At 41.4% G+C, this 15,198-nt stretch overlaps 1 protein-coding gene across 2 annotated transcripts in view; it reads right to left on the bottom strand.

The window, feature by feature from the left end:
- The window catches only part of Bag4 (BAG cochaperone 4), a 41,241-nt gene extending 26,106 nt beyond the window's left edge, over positions 1 to 15,135 (bottom strand). The window contains exons 1-3 of one of the 2 annotated variants that reach the window (XM_063239835.1): positions 14,820 to 14,952; positions 4,974 to 5,081; positions 2 to 109 (exon numbers count right to left, since the gene is read on the bottom strand). In XM_063239835.1, coding sequence (XP_063095905.1) covers positions 2 to 109; positions 4,974 to 4,988 — 123 coding nt within the window. In that variant the 5' untranslated portion in view covers positions 4,989 to 5,081; positions 14,820 to 14,952. Of the gene's footprint in view, position 1; positions 110 to 4,973; positions 5,082 to 14,819 lie in introns of both variants that reach the window. The other variant, XM_003462877.5, reaches the window with a different exon arrangement.
- Between the last annotated feature and the right edge of the window lie 63 nt (positions 15,136 to 15,198).

Genomic DNA, 15,198 nt, shown 5'->3' with positions numbered 1-15,198 from the left:
CCTGGCCTTGTAACTCTGGTCTCATAGCATATGTACTTGGGTATGGGGTCCTAGGTCGTGCAGCAGAATTCCAGTAATTAGGGTTGTAGCCAGGATATGGTGACTGGTCCTAAAAGGAAAATACATTCACTTTTAATAATATTCTTACATCGAGTAGTACTCTACCATCAAGAAAGACACATTTAAGTAATCTGCAGGAATATGGATGCACCTGAGTCCATTATGGTACGCGAAATAAATCAGACACATAAGCTTAAACATCACGTGATTTCTCTTATATGAGGAGCCTAAAACATAAATAAAGAACAAAATAAAAGTTACATAAAGGAAGTAGGGAAACAAAATTTTCTTGATTAGGAAGGGGACTGAGACATGGAGGGAAGCAAAGGGATGAAAAGAGAAAAAGGGAAAGCAAAGGGTTGCAAAAGTTAAAATGTGACACACACATTCTCTTAAGTTACTTTTCTTGTGGCTGAGGCAAAATACCGGACATTCAGTTAAAGAAGGAAAAGTTTATTGCAGCTCACAGAGGGCATCACAGAACAGGCAGCAAGCAGCAGGGGACATCAGCAGCTTCTTTCTATCTCTCTATAGCTCATCTAGGGTTCCCACCTTAGGGTGGGTCACACTCACACCCAGTACTTGGCTAAACCAATCAATGGATCACTTTAGTAATCACACAATTTATTTTTATTTTTATTTTTTTTTTGGTACCAGGGATCGAACTCATGACCTTGTGCTTGCCAGGCAGGTGTTTATGCCACTGAGCTAAATCCCCGGCTTCCAATCACACAATCTTAATCTCAGCATTGTATACTCTAGATTTAGCCACCTGTGAAAAAGCCCCACCTCTGACCTCATGAGGCTTTGGGGGGACATCTAGATACAAGCTACAATATACATGTAGCAAGCAACTCTACACAAGGAGTGTAATCATTATGTACTGCAAACATGTACAAAAAGAAAAGGTGGGGATCAAGCAATCAATTGAAGGGGCAAAAAAAACATGTTGTTAGATAATTCTGAGAGTGATAGAGGCAGGATATAGGTATCAAAAAAAGTAACAGACAAAAAGCAACTTTGGCATGGTACACACTCCTGTAATCCAGCACTCACAAGGCTGAGACAAGGGAATCTTGGCAAGTTCAAGGCTAGGCTGGGCTACATAGCGAGTTCAAATCCACATGAGTTATAAAGCAACATCCTGTCTCAAAAAAGGGGAGTGGGCAATAGAACCTGCCATGGCTTATATCTAGAGCTCTCCCCTCGAAGCCTCATAAAGTCATAGGTGGGGCTTTTTAAAAGTGGCTGGATCCAGGTTTTCTGAATTGGACTAAGGGAGTGAAATAACCCACTGATTGGTTTAGCATAATTCTGGATATAGATCATAAGAAGCCCCAACCTGGGCCTGGGTGACACCAACCAAAAGGCTTGAGGCCTAACTGGCGTCAAGGGAAAAGGAGGCTGGCTGCTTTGTTGCACACTGCTTCTGCCTGCCACACATGGACTGTGTTTTCCCAGCCCCTCTGCCATGCTACCCTGCCTTGGAGCCAACTGACTGTGGACTGAAACCTCTCTAGACTAAAAATAAACCTTTCCGCCTTTAACTTTGAGTGTCAGGTATTTTGTCCAAGCAACAAGAAAGCAACTAAGACAAAACCCTGCTATAAAATCATTATTAAAATGATGAAGACAGGTGTGATGATGCATATAATCCCAGCACTTGGGAGATTGAGAAGGGAGGATCATGAGTTTGAGAAAAATGTGGACTACATAGCAAGTTTGAGGTCAGCATGGACCACATACCAATACAGGGCCAGTCTCAACTATATGGCAAGATCCTGTCTTAGAAAAAAAAACCTGATGTAGCTATGTTAAATGGTAAATTAGATGCCTAGAACAATCGCTGACCGGAATTCTGCCAGAACAAATGATATATAAACAAATTCTATGTCAAAATGATTAACAAAACCAGTCATTAATTTCCTTTCTTGCCGGGATTTACCTCAGCAGCATAGGCGCCTGCCTGGCAAGCTCAAGGTCATGAGTTTGATCCCCAATAACAATAAAACGAAAACAAAAAATTTCCTTTTTTTCTCTCCAGTTCCTATCCATCATGACAGGTTGAGTACCCCAATTTGGAAGTTTGAAATCCACAATGTTCCAAATATCAAAATCTGCTGGGTGCTGGTATGATCTCACAGATGAGAAACTTCATGTGCTCACCCGCAGTCAACACCCACGGGCCCATGCAGGCCCAGGGATGTAGCTCAGTGTTACAGTACTAGCCCACCACACGCTAAGCCCAAGATTTGAACCCCAATATCACACACACAGGAGCCGGGGATTTAGCTCAGTGGCACAAGTGCCTGCCTGGCAAGTGTGAGGTCATGAGTTTGATCCCCAGTACCAAAAAAAAGAATATATATATATATATATATATATATATATATATATATCATACACACACAAAAGCAGGTGGATTAAAAATAGTGTCTAAAATTACCTTTAAACTGTGTATAAGGCACACATGAAACAAATAATTTTATATTTAGTTTTGGGTCCTAAGCCCCATAAAATCTCACAATATATACACAAATATTCCGATACTTTAAAAAATCCAAAATATGGGGCTGGGGATTTAGCTCAGCGGCATAAGCACCTGCCTTGCAAGCAGGCAGTCGTGAGTTCGATCCCCGGTACCGATTTAAAAAAAAAAAATCCAAAATATTTAAGGTTGCAAGCATTTTAGATATGAGATATTCAATCTGTATTAATTTAATTAGTGCAACAAAACAATTTTTTTACTCCTATTTAGGACAGATTAACAACTTTGGAGTTTGAAAATATTACTGCTTAAGTTTATTTGAAACACACATCTTTAACACAGATCTTGCCTGATCATACTCTAGTTTTTTTGTTTTGATTTGTTTTTTCATAACTGTCTCTATGGCTAAGCTTTCTGCTGCCAACTATAATTACATTGTCAGGAATAATACAGAACAGTTACCACTCCAATCCAGGTATGGTGACAATGTTTCCAGCCTTCTCACCAACTTCAAATGTTAACAATGATTTGCAAAAAGAAGCCAGTAAATTTCAGTAAGCAACTTTCTCAAAGCTGCTCAGCATCTGTTGTCTAGTTTAATAGATGTATACTTTTTTTCTTTAAATGATTCAAATACTATGGCCTCAGTCTGACATCGATGGTACACTGTTAAGAGAGCTGAATGGAAATATTTGAAATAAGTACATTGCTTAAGCATAGCATATTTTAAATTGTCTCTGGGTATGGTGATGCAAGCCTATAATCCCAGCACTCAGAAGCCTGAGGCAGGAGGATTACTTCAAGTTTGAGGCCAGCTTGGGCTACAAAGTGAATTTTGGGCCAGTCTGAACTATGCAGCAAGCCCTGTTTCCAAAAAAAAAAAAAAAAAAAAAAAAAGTCAACTGGAGTGATCATGTGAGTCCCATGCATTTAATCTGTGTCCCCTAACTGCTTACTCTCATTGGGTCTCCATGTGGCCTTGGCTGGGTAGGCAAGAGCTGTTGTAACTTTTTTCAGATTCAGACTTTTAAGACTTTTCCTGTGTGCATTCTGTGGAGTCTGGCAGCAAACTGGCTCCTATTTGTTTAGCTAAAAGTGCAATTCCTAAGAAAGGGTTGGTGGTGCACCTGTAATTTCAGCACTTGGGAGGCTGAGGCAACACGATGGCCACAAGTTTGAAGCCCACACACAAAGTTCAGGTCAGCCTGAATGACACAGTGAGAACCTGTCTCAAAAAATAAAAATAAAATAATGACAACAAAATGCAATTACTATTACTTGTATGAGCTACTGAAGCCCCAGGAGTTGGATTAGCACAAAGAGTACTTTTGTATCCCTGCGTGAGGTCAACTGGCAGTTTCTGAACCTGTGTTTCCTCCTGGGGTGGAAGTTCAGAAATGAGGTGCACAGTCCACCAGCGTTCCAACAGTGATAAAGGTGGAACCAAGGCGGGACTCATAGCAACTTCTTTCATCAATAGTACTGACAGTCCAATCAACAACAAGGATTTGGTTAGCTGACTACTTCTTCAAACAGTTCAGGGATACAGATTCCTTTTGCCTGAGGAAGGCTAAATTCCACATAGGAACCATATGCTCCAATCAAGCAAAATGTCCATTACCACACAAATTGGTTCCAGAAAGTACCCTAGCAGGCATCTCCTGTAATCTCAGCAATTAGGAAGCTGAAGCAGGATTGTTACAAGTTCAAGGCCAGCATGGCCCTATCTTACAACAAAAAAAATCAAAACACAAAAAAAGGTCCCAATTTGTCAACATCCTCACCAGTACTAGGTACGGGGGACTGAACCCAGGGCCTTCACAGCAAACTACATCTTCAGCCCCTCTATTAATTTTTTATTTAAGTCAAGGGTCTCACTAAATTGCCCAGGCTGGGCTTGAACTTGCAATCCTTCTGCATCTGCTTCTCAGAGTGCTGGAATTACAGGGATGCACCACCATGCCTAGTTGGTTTTGTTTTGTTTTGTGTTGTTTCAATATAGCCATTCCAGTGAGTATAAAATAACATCTAATCATGATTTTGATTTGCAATTTCCTGATGAGTAATGCATCTCTTTATTTGCTTATTAGTCATTTGCATAGACTCTTCAGAGAAATGTCTATATAGATGTTTAGCCATGTCTTAAAGGGGTACATTTTTATTGTTGAATTTTAAAAAAGTTCTTTCTTTCTTTCTTTCTTTCTTTTTTTTTTTTTTTTTGCTGGGCATACTGGTTCATACTTGTGATTCCAACATTTAAGAGGCTGAGGGGAAAGGATTGCTGTGAGTTCAACACCAGCCCAGACTACAAAGTAAGTTCAAACCCAGCCTGATCTACATCTTATATAATGAGTCCTTGTCTTGAAAACAGAACAGAACAGAACAAAATCAAAACAAAAAAAGAGTCAGGCATAGTGGCTCTCACCTGTAAACCCAGCATTCCAGAGGCTGAGGCAGGAGGATAGTTTCAAGTTCGAAACCAGCCTAGGCTACAAAGTGAGCTCAAGGGCAGCATGAACTGTATAGCAAGACTCTGCCTCAAAAAGACAAAATACATAAACAAACAAATAAATAAACAGTTCTGAGGAATCAGAGATATAGCTTAGTGGCACAGTAGCTGCTTGGCAAATTCAAGATCCTGAGTTTTAATTCCCAGTACCTAAATAAATAAATAAAAATAAAAGTTCTGTTTCTGAGGTACCAGCGAGCTAAACCGAGGGTCTCACAAATACTGGGCAAGCACTCTATCACTGCGTCACAGCCTCAGGTCAGGTCATCCTTCAGATGTGTACTTCTCCCTTTTCACTTTCTTGATAGTGTCCTTTGACATCTGAGGTTATTTGGTTGGTTGGTTTTGTTTTGTTTTTTTAGACAGGGTCTCAGTTTGTGGTACAGGCTGGCCCTGAACTCACTGTGTAGCCCTACCTGGCCTCAAGCTTGCTATGATCCTCCTGCCTCAATGTCCCAGGTATAATTTTAACTTTGATAAAATCCACTTTCTCTACTTTTTCTGAAGCTCATGCTTTTGGTATCAAATTCAAGAAACTATTCTCCAATCCAAAGTAATGAACATTTCACTCTACGATTTCCTCTACAAGTTTCACAGGTTTAGCTTTTACATTTGAGTTTATGATCCACTTTGAGTTTATTTTTGGATCTGGTGTGAGCTAAGAGCCCAACTTCAATCTCTGGCCTGTGGCTATGCAGGTGTAATTCTATTCCATTAATCTATATATCCATTTTTATGCTAATAAAATGTTTAACAACCTTGGCTTTGTAATAAATATGTTTTAATCACTTTTTTAATCAATAGTATTTTAATTGCCTTGATTTTGCAATAAATCTTAAAAGTAGAGAGGATGAGTCTTTCGACTTTCTTTTTCAAGACTATCTTGGCTCCTCTGGGTACTCTGTATTTACTATGAATTTTAGGATCAGCTTCTCAACTTCAGCAAAAAAACTGATAGGATTTTGATTGTGGCAGATCTATGGATAATTCAGAGATTACTATCTTTTTTTTTTTTTTTTATCGGTACCAGGGATCGAACTCACAATCGCCTGCTTGCAAGGCAGGTGCTTATGCTGCTGAGCTAAATCCCCAGCCCCAGAGATTACTATCTTAAGTCTTCCATCCATGAACCTGAGATGTTTTTCCATTTACTTACTTTTTTGTTTCTTTCAACATTTTATAGTCTGCACAATATGAATTTTACTTTTTTAACAAGTTTTATTTTTGATGTAACATATACTAACAAATACAGCATAATTGCTATAAACTGCTAAATCTGTACAAAATCTTCAGTATTTTCAGCACTTCTAGATTTAGAGTCAACCCTAATCTGATCCATTCTCCTTTCATTAAACAAAAAAACTAGTGCTATGTTCTACTTAAACTTTTTTTTTTTTTTTTTGCCAAGCATGGTGGTATACACCTAATAATTCCAATCTCGGGAGGCTAAATCTGGAGGATTGCCACCAAGTCTAAAGCTAGTCCAGACTACACAGTGAGTTCAAAGCTAACCTAAACTACATATTGAGATCCTAGCTCAGAAATAAATTGCCAGGTGTGGTGGCACACACCTGTAATCCCAGCACTTGAGAGGCTGAGGCTGGAGGATTCATTGCAAATTCAAAACCTGCCTGGGCTACAAAGTGAGTTCAAAGCCAGCCTGAACTGTATAGCAAGACCTTGTCTCAAAAATAACAATAACAACAACAACAACAACAAAGTAAGTAAATAAATAAAATTACTTTTTTTGGTTCTATCTGTATTACTATTAGGAACCTGTTGATAACTCTTCTACTTCAATAAAAAATACTGGTTATAAAAGTAGAATTTCATTCCATCAGAAATCCACCATTCAAAGTAGATACAGAGAGGGCTGGGGATTTAGCTCAATGGCGTAAGTGCCTGCCTGGCAAGCTCAAGGTTGTGAGTTGAATAGCTGGTACCAAAACAAAACAAAACAAAACAAAAATGTAGGTACAGAGGCCAGGCATGGTAGCACACACCTGTAATCCCAGCAGTGGGGACTGAGGCAAGAGGATCACTATGAGTTCGAGGTCAATCTGTGCTGCACGGCAAGATCTTGTCTTTAAAAAAAAAAAAAAAAAAAAAAAAAAAAAAGTAGATACATAGAGTACAAAAGATGAGATTTATAAACTTGCAACTTGAGTCAGAAGACACCCATACCACATTAGATTTGAAAGTCTTAAGTGAGCCCAATATGGTGGCATGTGCCTTTAATCCTAGCACTCTGAGAAGCTGAGGCAGGAGGGTTGCCAGATTCACCCCCTGCAATTTATCAACTTAGTGAGACACTGTGTCTAAAAAGACCTGGGGACAAAGCACAGTGTGAAGGCCTTGTATGGGCTAAAACAACAAAGAAGGTCTTATATTCCTTTTGTCCAAACAAATGAAGGTTGGAAAGGCTTAAGGCAGATAAGGACGAAGGCCAGTACAGTAAGATGTCTGTACACCTTCTGCATACCCCTGCTCCAAGCATCTTGGAGCTGCTGCTATCCTGGCTGTTTACACAACTACCTGGACAGAGTTCTTCAACCTAGGGTGACCCTGGCGCGTCACGAGGCCCGCAGACAGCAGTTCATCTCTGAGTCCTCTGCTCTCCAATACTGCTGGGCCCTGAGAATGGCAGTGAACAGCCTCAGTTTCCAGAGCGCGACAGCACTGAGGTCTCTGGAGACTTGAAAGCAGCAGTGATGAGGCCGGGGATGTAGCTCAGTGGCACAGCACCTTCTTGGCACATGCAAGGCCATGAGTTTGATGCCCAGGACCAAGAAAATAAATTCAAAAAAAAAAGAAAGGAAAAGTGAGGGAACTAAATTGAGTATTTTCATTGATGCCAACAATAAGCCTGTTCTCCTGCAGTAAATGTACTCAAAGTGGAAAGTAACTTTGTGCAGGAACTCCACATCACGTCTATACTATGTCTATAGGAAGTTTCTTTGTAACTGACACCTAGTACCTGTATGCATTTATGAGGCACAGTATAGTTTGATACATGTGCACAATGTATAATTATCCCGTCAGGGTAATTTATCACTTCTATTTGTTGGGACTTTGTACTCTCCTAGTTTTGTTTGTTTTTTAAGAGAAAAAAAGCAGGGGCTAGGGATTTAGCTCAGCGGCATAAGTGCTTGCCTTGCAAGCAGGCAGTCGTGAGTTCGATCCCTGGTACCGATAAAAAAAAAAAAAAGAGAGAAAAAAAGCAAAAATCAAGAACCAAACAATTAAAAAACAACAATAAAAGCAAAATGACAGCAAAAAAGGCAATATAGGATTTCAAAACAAGATGATAGGGACTTAATAATGGTTGTTATACTGCACATTGTTATCCTTAGGCTACTAGATACAGGCATGCAAGACTAACCAAACAATGTAATTTCCCTTTGAGCAGTTTTTTTCCCATTTACTGTTACCTACTGTAACTTTTGGATCTTATTTACTCTTTCAGTTTTTTTACACTAGTGAGACAATACGGGGTATACAGATGCAAGTCTGATTTATTCATTTATGAATACAGTTTCTAGCTGCATTCATTTACCTATAATCTTCCAGTTAATTTAAATACAACCAGTCTACTATTATCAGGTGTCTGACTTGAGCAGATGCCCTGTGCAGGAGTATGCACACAGTCTCCTTTGTCCCCTTCCCCAAGACCACACTGGAGCTTGCAGAGACCAAGGGCTCTTGGCATATCTCCCTGCCACCTTCACTCACGTTCACTTCCTCTTCCCTCACAGTATGTTCCAGAGATTCACCCACTGAGACTGCAAGGTGGGCATGACCTCTGACAGGGAGCGATGAAGCACAACCTAGTATTTCCGGTGAATTTCTCAGCTGCCCTAAGACCTCTGGGCCACTTCAAGTCACCCTTCTGTGCCAGTCACCCCATCACTGTCATCTAGGCCAGCCGTGAACTCATCTTGGCTACTTCAGTCTCCCTAGTGCTGGGTTTACAGGCAAGTACCATCAAGCTCAACTAATGCATCTGGAATGTCACTTGTGCCAGCAAAGCTCAGTACTGGTTCCTGAGCAACAGCTATTCCCCAGTCAGCAGAAGCAAACACTTTTCCACTATAGGCTATGGGGGTGATAAATCTATGGCATGCATGTTATTGTGTTTTAAGACAAAAAATGTTACAAATGTATGAGCTGCTTTTCTAAACGAATCTCTGTGTTCAGGATGAATTGCAGTGTTGGCATTCAGTGATTAGTAAGAGGGTTTGGGGCTGCAGTTGGGTACTAGATCTCTAAAAGGTTCATCATCACTGTGCCAGGATGACAGTTTTTCCTGTCCCTAGACGATCACAGAAAAATAGGTACAGTGGTACATGTGTAGTCCCTGGTATTTTGGTGGCTGGAGCAGGATTATCTGAACCCAGGAGTTCGAGGTAAGGCGGTGCACTAGATGAGGCAGCTGGTCTTCACTCATGAATTCATAGTCAATGGTCAGCATTTTCAGCCAAGCAGAATAGTGCATGTCTGTAATCCTAGCACTCAAGAGGCTGAGGCAGGACCACCCTGAACTACATAGGGAGACCCTGCCTCCAAAAAAAACTCCCAAAATACTCGCTGGCATTTTCCTATCCAGGCAGATTCCTGATCTCGGCAGCTATGGGCTGCTCCTGCCAGAGACAAAGGTACTGCTACTGTCCAGACACAGGCCCTTGCACAGCCACAGCCAAAACCTCTCTCCATTTCCTGCCCAATTTATTTCCAAGTATTTTACCATATATTTCTTTAATCTTGAAGCTACCAAGTATCTTTTTTTTTAATCTTAAAGAATATATTTTTTAAATCTTGAAGCTACCAAGTTCCCTCAATTTCATTTTTGGGTTTTCATTGCTAATGTATAGATACACAAATAATTTTTGTATACTGGCCCCGCATTCTGAATCTTCTCAAATTTGCTGGTTAATTCTAATAGTGTTTGTACATTTTTCTAAATTTATACATATTTTAGGATTTTATTCCATATACAAAACCATGTCATTTACAAAGACAGTTTTACATTTTCCTCACTTAATCTGTGGCTACTCCCAAATGTGTGTGTGTGTGTGTAAGACAGGTCTTGCTATAAAACCCAGGCTGGCCTTGAACTTGAGGGGATCTTCCCACTTCAGCCTCTCAAGTGTTGAATTATAGGTGTGCACTACCATACCTGGCTTCCTAAACCATATTCTATCTTCCTGTTCACATTTTTTCTGAATCTACCAGCTCATTCTTCTTTGCTTATAAATACAGTCAAGCCACCTATCACAAAAATTCTTCCCCTAAATCCTTGTTCAGTCAAGTGACAACTTTTTCACTGACTAAAAATGTTACAGGCATGGCAGGCATGGGGGCATGTGCCTATAATCCCAGCACTCTGGGAGGCTGAAGCAGGAGGATTACAAATGTGAGTGCACTTTGGGCAATTTACCAAGACCCTGTCTCAAAATTTAAAAAAAAAAAAAAAAAACAGGCTTAATGTGAAGCCCAATACTGGGCAGGGGAGAGGGGTAGAAACTGCTTCAGGATATACTCAAACTACGTGAGCTGTCATCTTCAAATTCCCATTTGTTACTTTAACACTATTTTAAACTCCCACCACTAAAACCAACATTTTTTTTAAATTGTCAAATCCAACAGATTTTCGTGGTTCTCATGTTATCTCCACAATGACTCTGTGTAACCTTTCTGATGCCTGCAACTCTTTGAGCACTTTCTCTGTCCTGAGACCCCTGCTCCTTGGTGGTTCAGTGATACCTGAGGACTCAGTCACACTCTCCATCCCCAGGTCTCCTGAGTTGCACACTCCTCACTGCCACAGAGACTAAAATTCAACAGTAAAAAAACAAAACAAAGTCAAAAAATTACAAGTTTCTCTCTAATCAATTCCATGTTCTGCATCCAGAGCTTGCACATGGTAACCACCCTGACTAACTGGCTCCCTGCAGAAAGGAAATAAAGGCAGCACACTGCTTCCGGCCAAGTCCTTGCATTTTTTTAGGCTCTTCTTTTAACTAATCATTATGTCTTTTGGTACAAAACTAAACCATTATTTTCCCATAAAAACTTGTTCTTCCTCCTTATTCCTATTATGAGAAATACTAAAATATCAGAATCATCTCCTCCCACATCCTTCACTTCCAAGGATCTTCCTATTTTATATTTGAAAATATCTTTTAAGATGGGTGTGGTAGGGCGCACCAGTACTCTCAGCACTTGGGAGGGTGAGGCAGGACAATTACCATGAGGTCAAGGCCAATCTGGGATACATAGTGAGCTCAAAACCAACCTGAACTACACAGCCAGACTCTTAAAAAAAACAAAAAAACCACAACAAAACTTTCAAATAAAAAAAAAAACTTTCAAATTGCCTGGGATTTAGTTAAGTAGCTTAAGCACCTGCCTGGCAAGTGTGAGATTGTGAGGTCAATCCCAGGTACCAAAAAAACAAAAACAAACAAACAAAAAAAACCCTTTCAAATCTATAAATACAAAAACCAAATGGGAAGATGTGATAAAAGCAAATGCAGAGTGCTAACTACAAAACCTAGGTCATAGACATATGACTGTTCACTTAAAATTATTTCAACTTTTCTGTACATACAAAATTTTTATAATGAAATCTTAGGAAAAGAGCTCTACATTTGGACATGGCTCAGATGCATGTGTTTGTTACCTCTCCTCTGAACACCTCTGGAAGTCCAACTGAGCTCTGTTTCTGATACAGCCGTCCTCCAAGATGACTCCCACGTCCCCTGCCTCTAGGCCTCCCTGTTACAGCACTGTTACCGCACTGTTCGGCACAAGGGATGGTATGTCCCTTCCAAGATGAGGTTAGTAGGGGACTGTCACTCTTGCCTTGGACTGCACTCTGGCTGACTTGTCTGGGGAAACAGACACATCACCAAAGGGTTTTGTTAGCTCTGGGACAGGGCCTGAAACATGGCATCTCCGACCAGCTCCACAGGGCACGCAGGGATGGGACTACAGGGTAAAGGGACTGGGAACCCACACAACACCTTCTTTTTGTTGATATTGTCTTGTTTGGTTTTGTTTTTTGAGCCAAGGTCTCACTGTATAGTCCAGCCTGGTCTTTAACTCAGTCCAGGCTGGCTTCTAACTCATGGTGATCCTGCTACCTCCGCCTCTCCAGCACTGGGCACCACCATGCCTAGTTTGTAGTATACTTTATAGATAGTTAGCAGGGTAAGAAAAGTATTACTCTTCAAAGTTTAAAAAAAACAGAAATGGTAGATTTCCAATTTACCCTACTACATTTAAACATGTTAATGTCAAATCTTTTTTGTGGTTCAGTATATTTCATTTAGAAAATTCTATACTGTATTGCCTCTTAAACACTAACATGCATGTGAGTTACTGGGGATCTTAATAAACTGAGCAGCAAATCTGAAAAAAGACAGATTCTGCATTTCTAATGGGCTCACATCTAAAGCTTCTGGTCCATAAAGTACATTTTTTAAGTAGTAAGATTTTTAACTTTTTTGTATTTTTGTTTTTAGTTTGATAGATTTCACAATACAAAAACATAAAACATACAGAAAATAATAGTTAAGACAATGCACCTGTTTTGTATTGGTTTTTTACTACTTTATAAGAGAGTCTCATCCCATACTCTTAGAGTTTTAAAATCATCACCTCAAAAATAAAGCACTAGCCGGGTATGGTGGCACATACCTGTAACCCCAGCACTCAGGAGGCTGAGGCAGGAGGATCACTACAATTTGGGGGCCAGCCTGTGCTAGACAATGAGTGCGGTGGCAGTCTAAACTATACAGCAAGACCCTGTCTCAAAAAACTAATAAAGCACAAACTCTTCAAATGACCATCACACATGTCCAATTTTATCTCCAACTACCCTGCACAGCTCCTTGTAGAAGGCCAAAGCCTTAAACTTCTCCAATCTAACCTGTTATTAAAACACATTTTTGTTTTCATAACACAGCAAGTTCAACAGAAGTAAGTCGGCAGATTAGAAGTCCTCTCCTATTTCCCTCAAACGATCTTTAACTTGGGTACTTACAGGTCAACCATTTCATTCACCAAGCTTGGAAAATACGGATCTTTCTTCTGACTGGTACACACTTTTTCCTCATAAAATTTTTGAGATATGATTAACATGTAAAACCCACCCACTGGAAGTGTGGAACCCACTCATAAATCAGCGATCTTTAGCATATTTATAGTTGTGCAATCATCACTAACTTGAGAAAGAACATTTCCTTTGCTTTTTTGTTTTTGTTTTTATCAGTACCAGGGATTGAACTCACAACCGCCTGCTTGCAAGACAGGCGCTTATGCCGCTGAGCTAAATCCCCAGCCCCTCTTGAGAACATTTCATCACCTCAAAAAAACCAAAACCACTCATACCATGGTGGCGCACACCTATAATCCTAGCATTCAGGAGGCTGAGGCAGAAACACTGTTTCAAGTCCCAGGCTAGCCTGGGCTGCAGTGAGTGTAAACCCAACCTGAACTACACAGCAAGGCCCTGTCTCAAAACAAAAAACCACAACTCTACAAGCTGCTCAACACTTCCAGTTCCCCAACCGGTGGCAATTACTAACTTTCGCGTCTGTGAATTTGCCTCCTCTGCCACTTTACAAACAGAATCATGCAATATACAATCTCTGCACTCACAATGCACGATCTCGTCAAGATTCCTTCATGTTGTAGTTTGCACCAGTACTTCAAGCCTATCTGTGGCAAAACAATAGTCTACTGTATGACTATATCACATTTTGTTATTAAGCCATGTTCATCAGTTGCTGGACATTTGGCTTGTTTCTAGTACTCTGGATTATTATGAATAATAACAGTGCTAAGAACATGCATGTAAAAGTTTTAATGAGGATATGTTTTTGATTCTCTTGGGTATACTCCCAGGAGTGGACACAGAATACTAGGCTTATATTTTGAGGAACTGTCAAACTATTTTCCAAAATATGGTACCACTTTACCATATGGGACCAAAATATGGTCCCACCAGCGATGTATGAGAACTTCACTATGACATTTTCACCAAATGAGGAAGTTATACCTTCTGAAAGCAAAGAGGTGTGCTCCTACACTGTAACAATCGCTCGGTGCTAAGAATACTGCATCAATAAAACAGGAATACACTTCTGGCTAGTGTACAGAGAATAACATGGTGTGGGTCCACGTATTTTGAGGAAATGTGCTAACCTCAACACCGCCTTCTTTATCTAAAACTAGGTGTCATAATGATATGAACCTTACAATTCGTGACTTAAAAAATTAAGGCACGTAAAAATGCTTTTACAACCCTGTTGCAAGAGCCAACCCAGGCAAAGCTTCAGGGGCAAAGGGCTAAACACTCTGGCACGGTCCTCTCATTCAGTCTGCTTCCCCTCCCTCGGGAGGGGCTGCTGAGCGACGACCCGGGCTGCAGCCACCCTGGCCACGCAGAACAAATTGCCACCGCTCGAGCAGAGCCCTGCCACTCCAGCGACAGCACCGAGATCCCGCAGCTGGCTCCTACTCTTAAGTTAACGCAGCATCTTTTTATCCCCTTTTAATGGTAACACACATATACACCATGGGCCGAAGCAAAAACGCCGGGGAAAGGACCACAAGCGTGTTCCCATAACCGTCTCTTCCACACGCATCCCACACACCCGCGAAAGGAAAGCAAATATAAAGCCTGAGCCACGACGAATCCCCAGTGGCCCTCGCTTCTCGCCAATGGGTCCCCAGGACAAACAGTGCAAAGCTCACCTGCTGGTTTCCAGCAGCGCGACCTGGTTCCGGCCAGGCGCCCCCGGAGGAATAGTAGCCGTCACCGCCTCCGCCTTCAGGCCAGGTGGACTCCGGGCCGCCCCCGCGCGCCCGCCACGAAACTGGGGGCTGGGGAGGTTCGGAGCGCAGAGGAGGATACATGTGCGGAGGGAGGTGCACGGGCACATCCCCACCGCCCGGCCCGTAGTAGCGGCTGTAAGACGGGCCGTCACTGGGGCCGTAACCCGAGCGCCTCAGGGCTGACATGGGCTCCGCTGCCCAGAAGCGCTTCCCGCCCCCCTCCCACGCCCGGACCACTGCGCAGGCGCAGCCAGGCGAGTAGGACTGGACAGCAGTGAAAGGGGTCGGCCTACAACAA

Source organism: Cavia porcellus, unplaced genomic scaffold (assembly GCF_034190915.1).
Source record: "Cavia porcellus strain 051 isolate PalLab524CR breed Dunkin Hartley unplaced genomic scaffold, mCavPor4.1 scaffold_29, whole genome shotgun sequence".
Taxonomy (NCBI): Eukaryota; Metazoa; Chordata; class Mammalia; order Rodentia; family Caviidae; genus Cavia; species Cavia porcellus.
The sequence above is the reverse complement of the archived record's forward strand: the minus strand, read 5'-3'. Positions and strand labels throughout refer to the sequence as shown.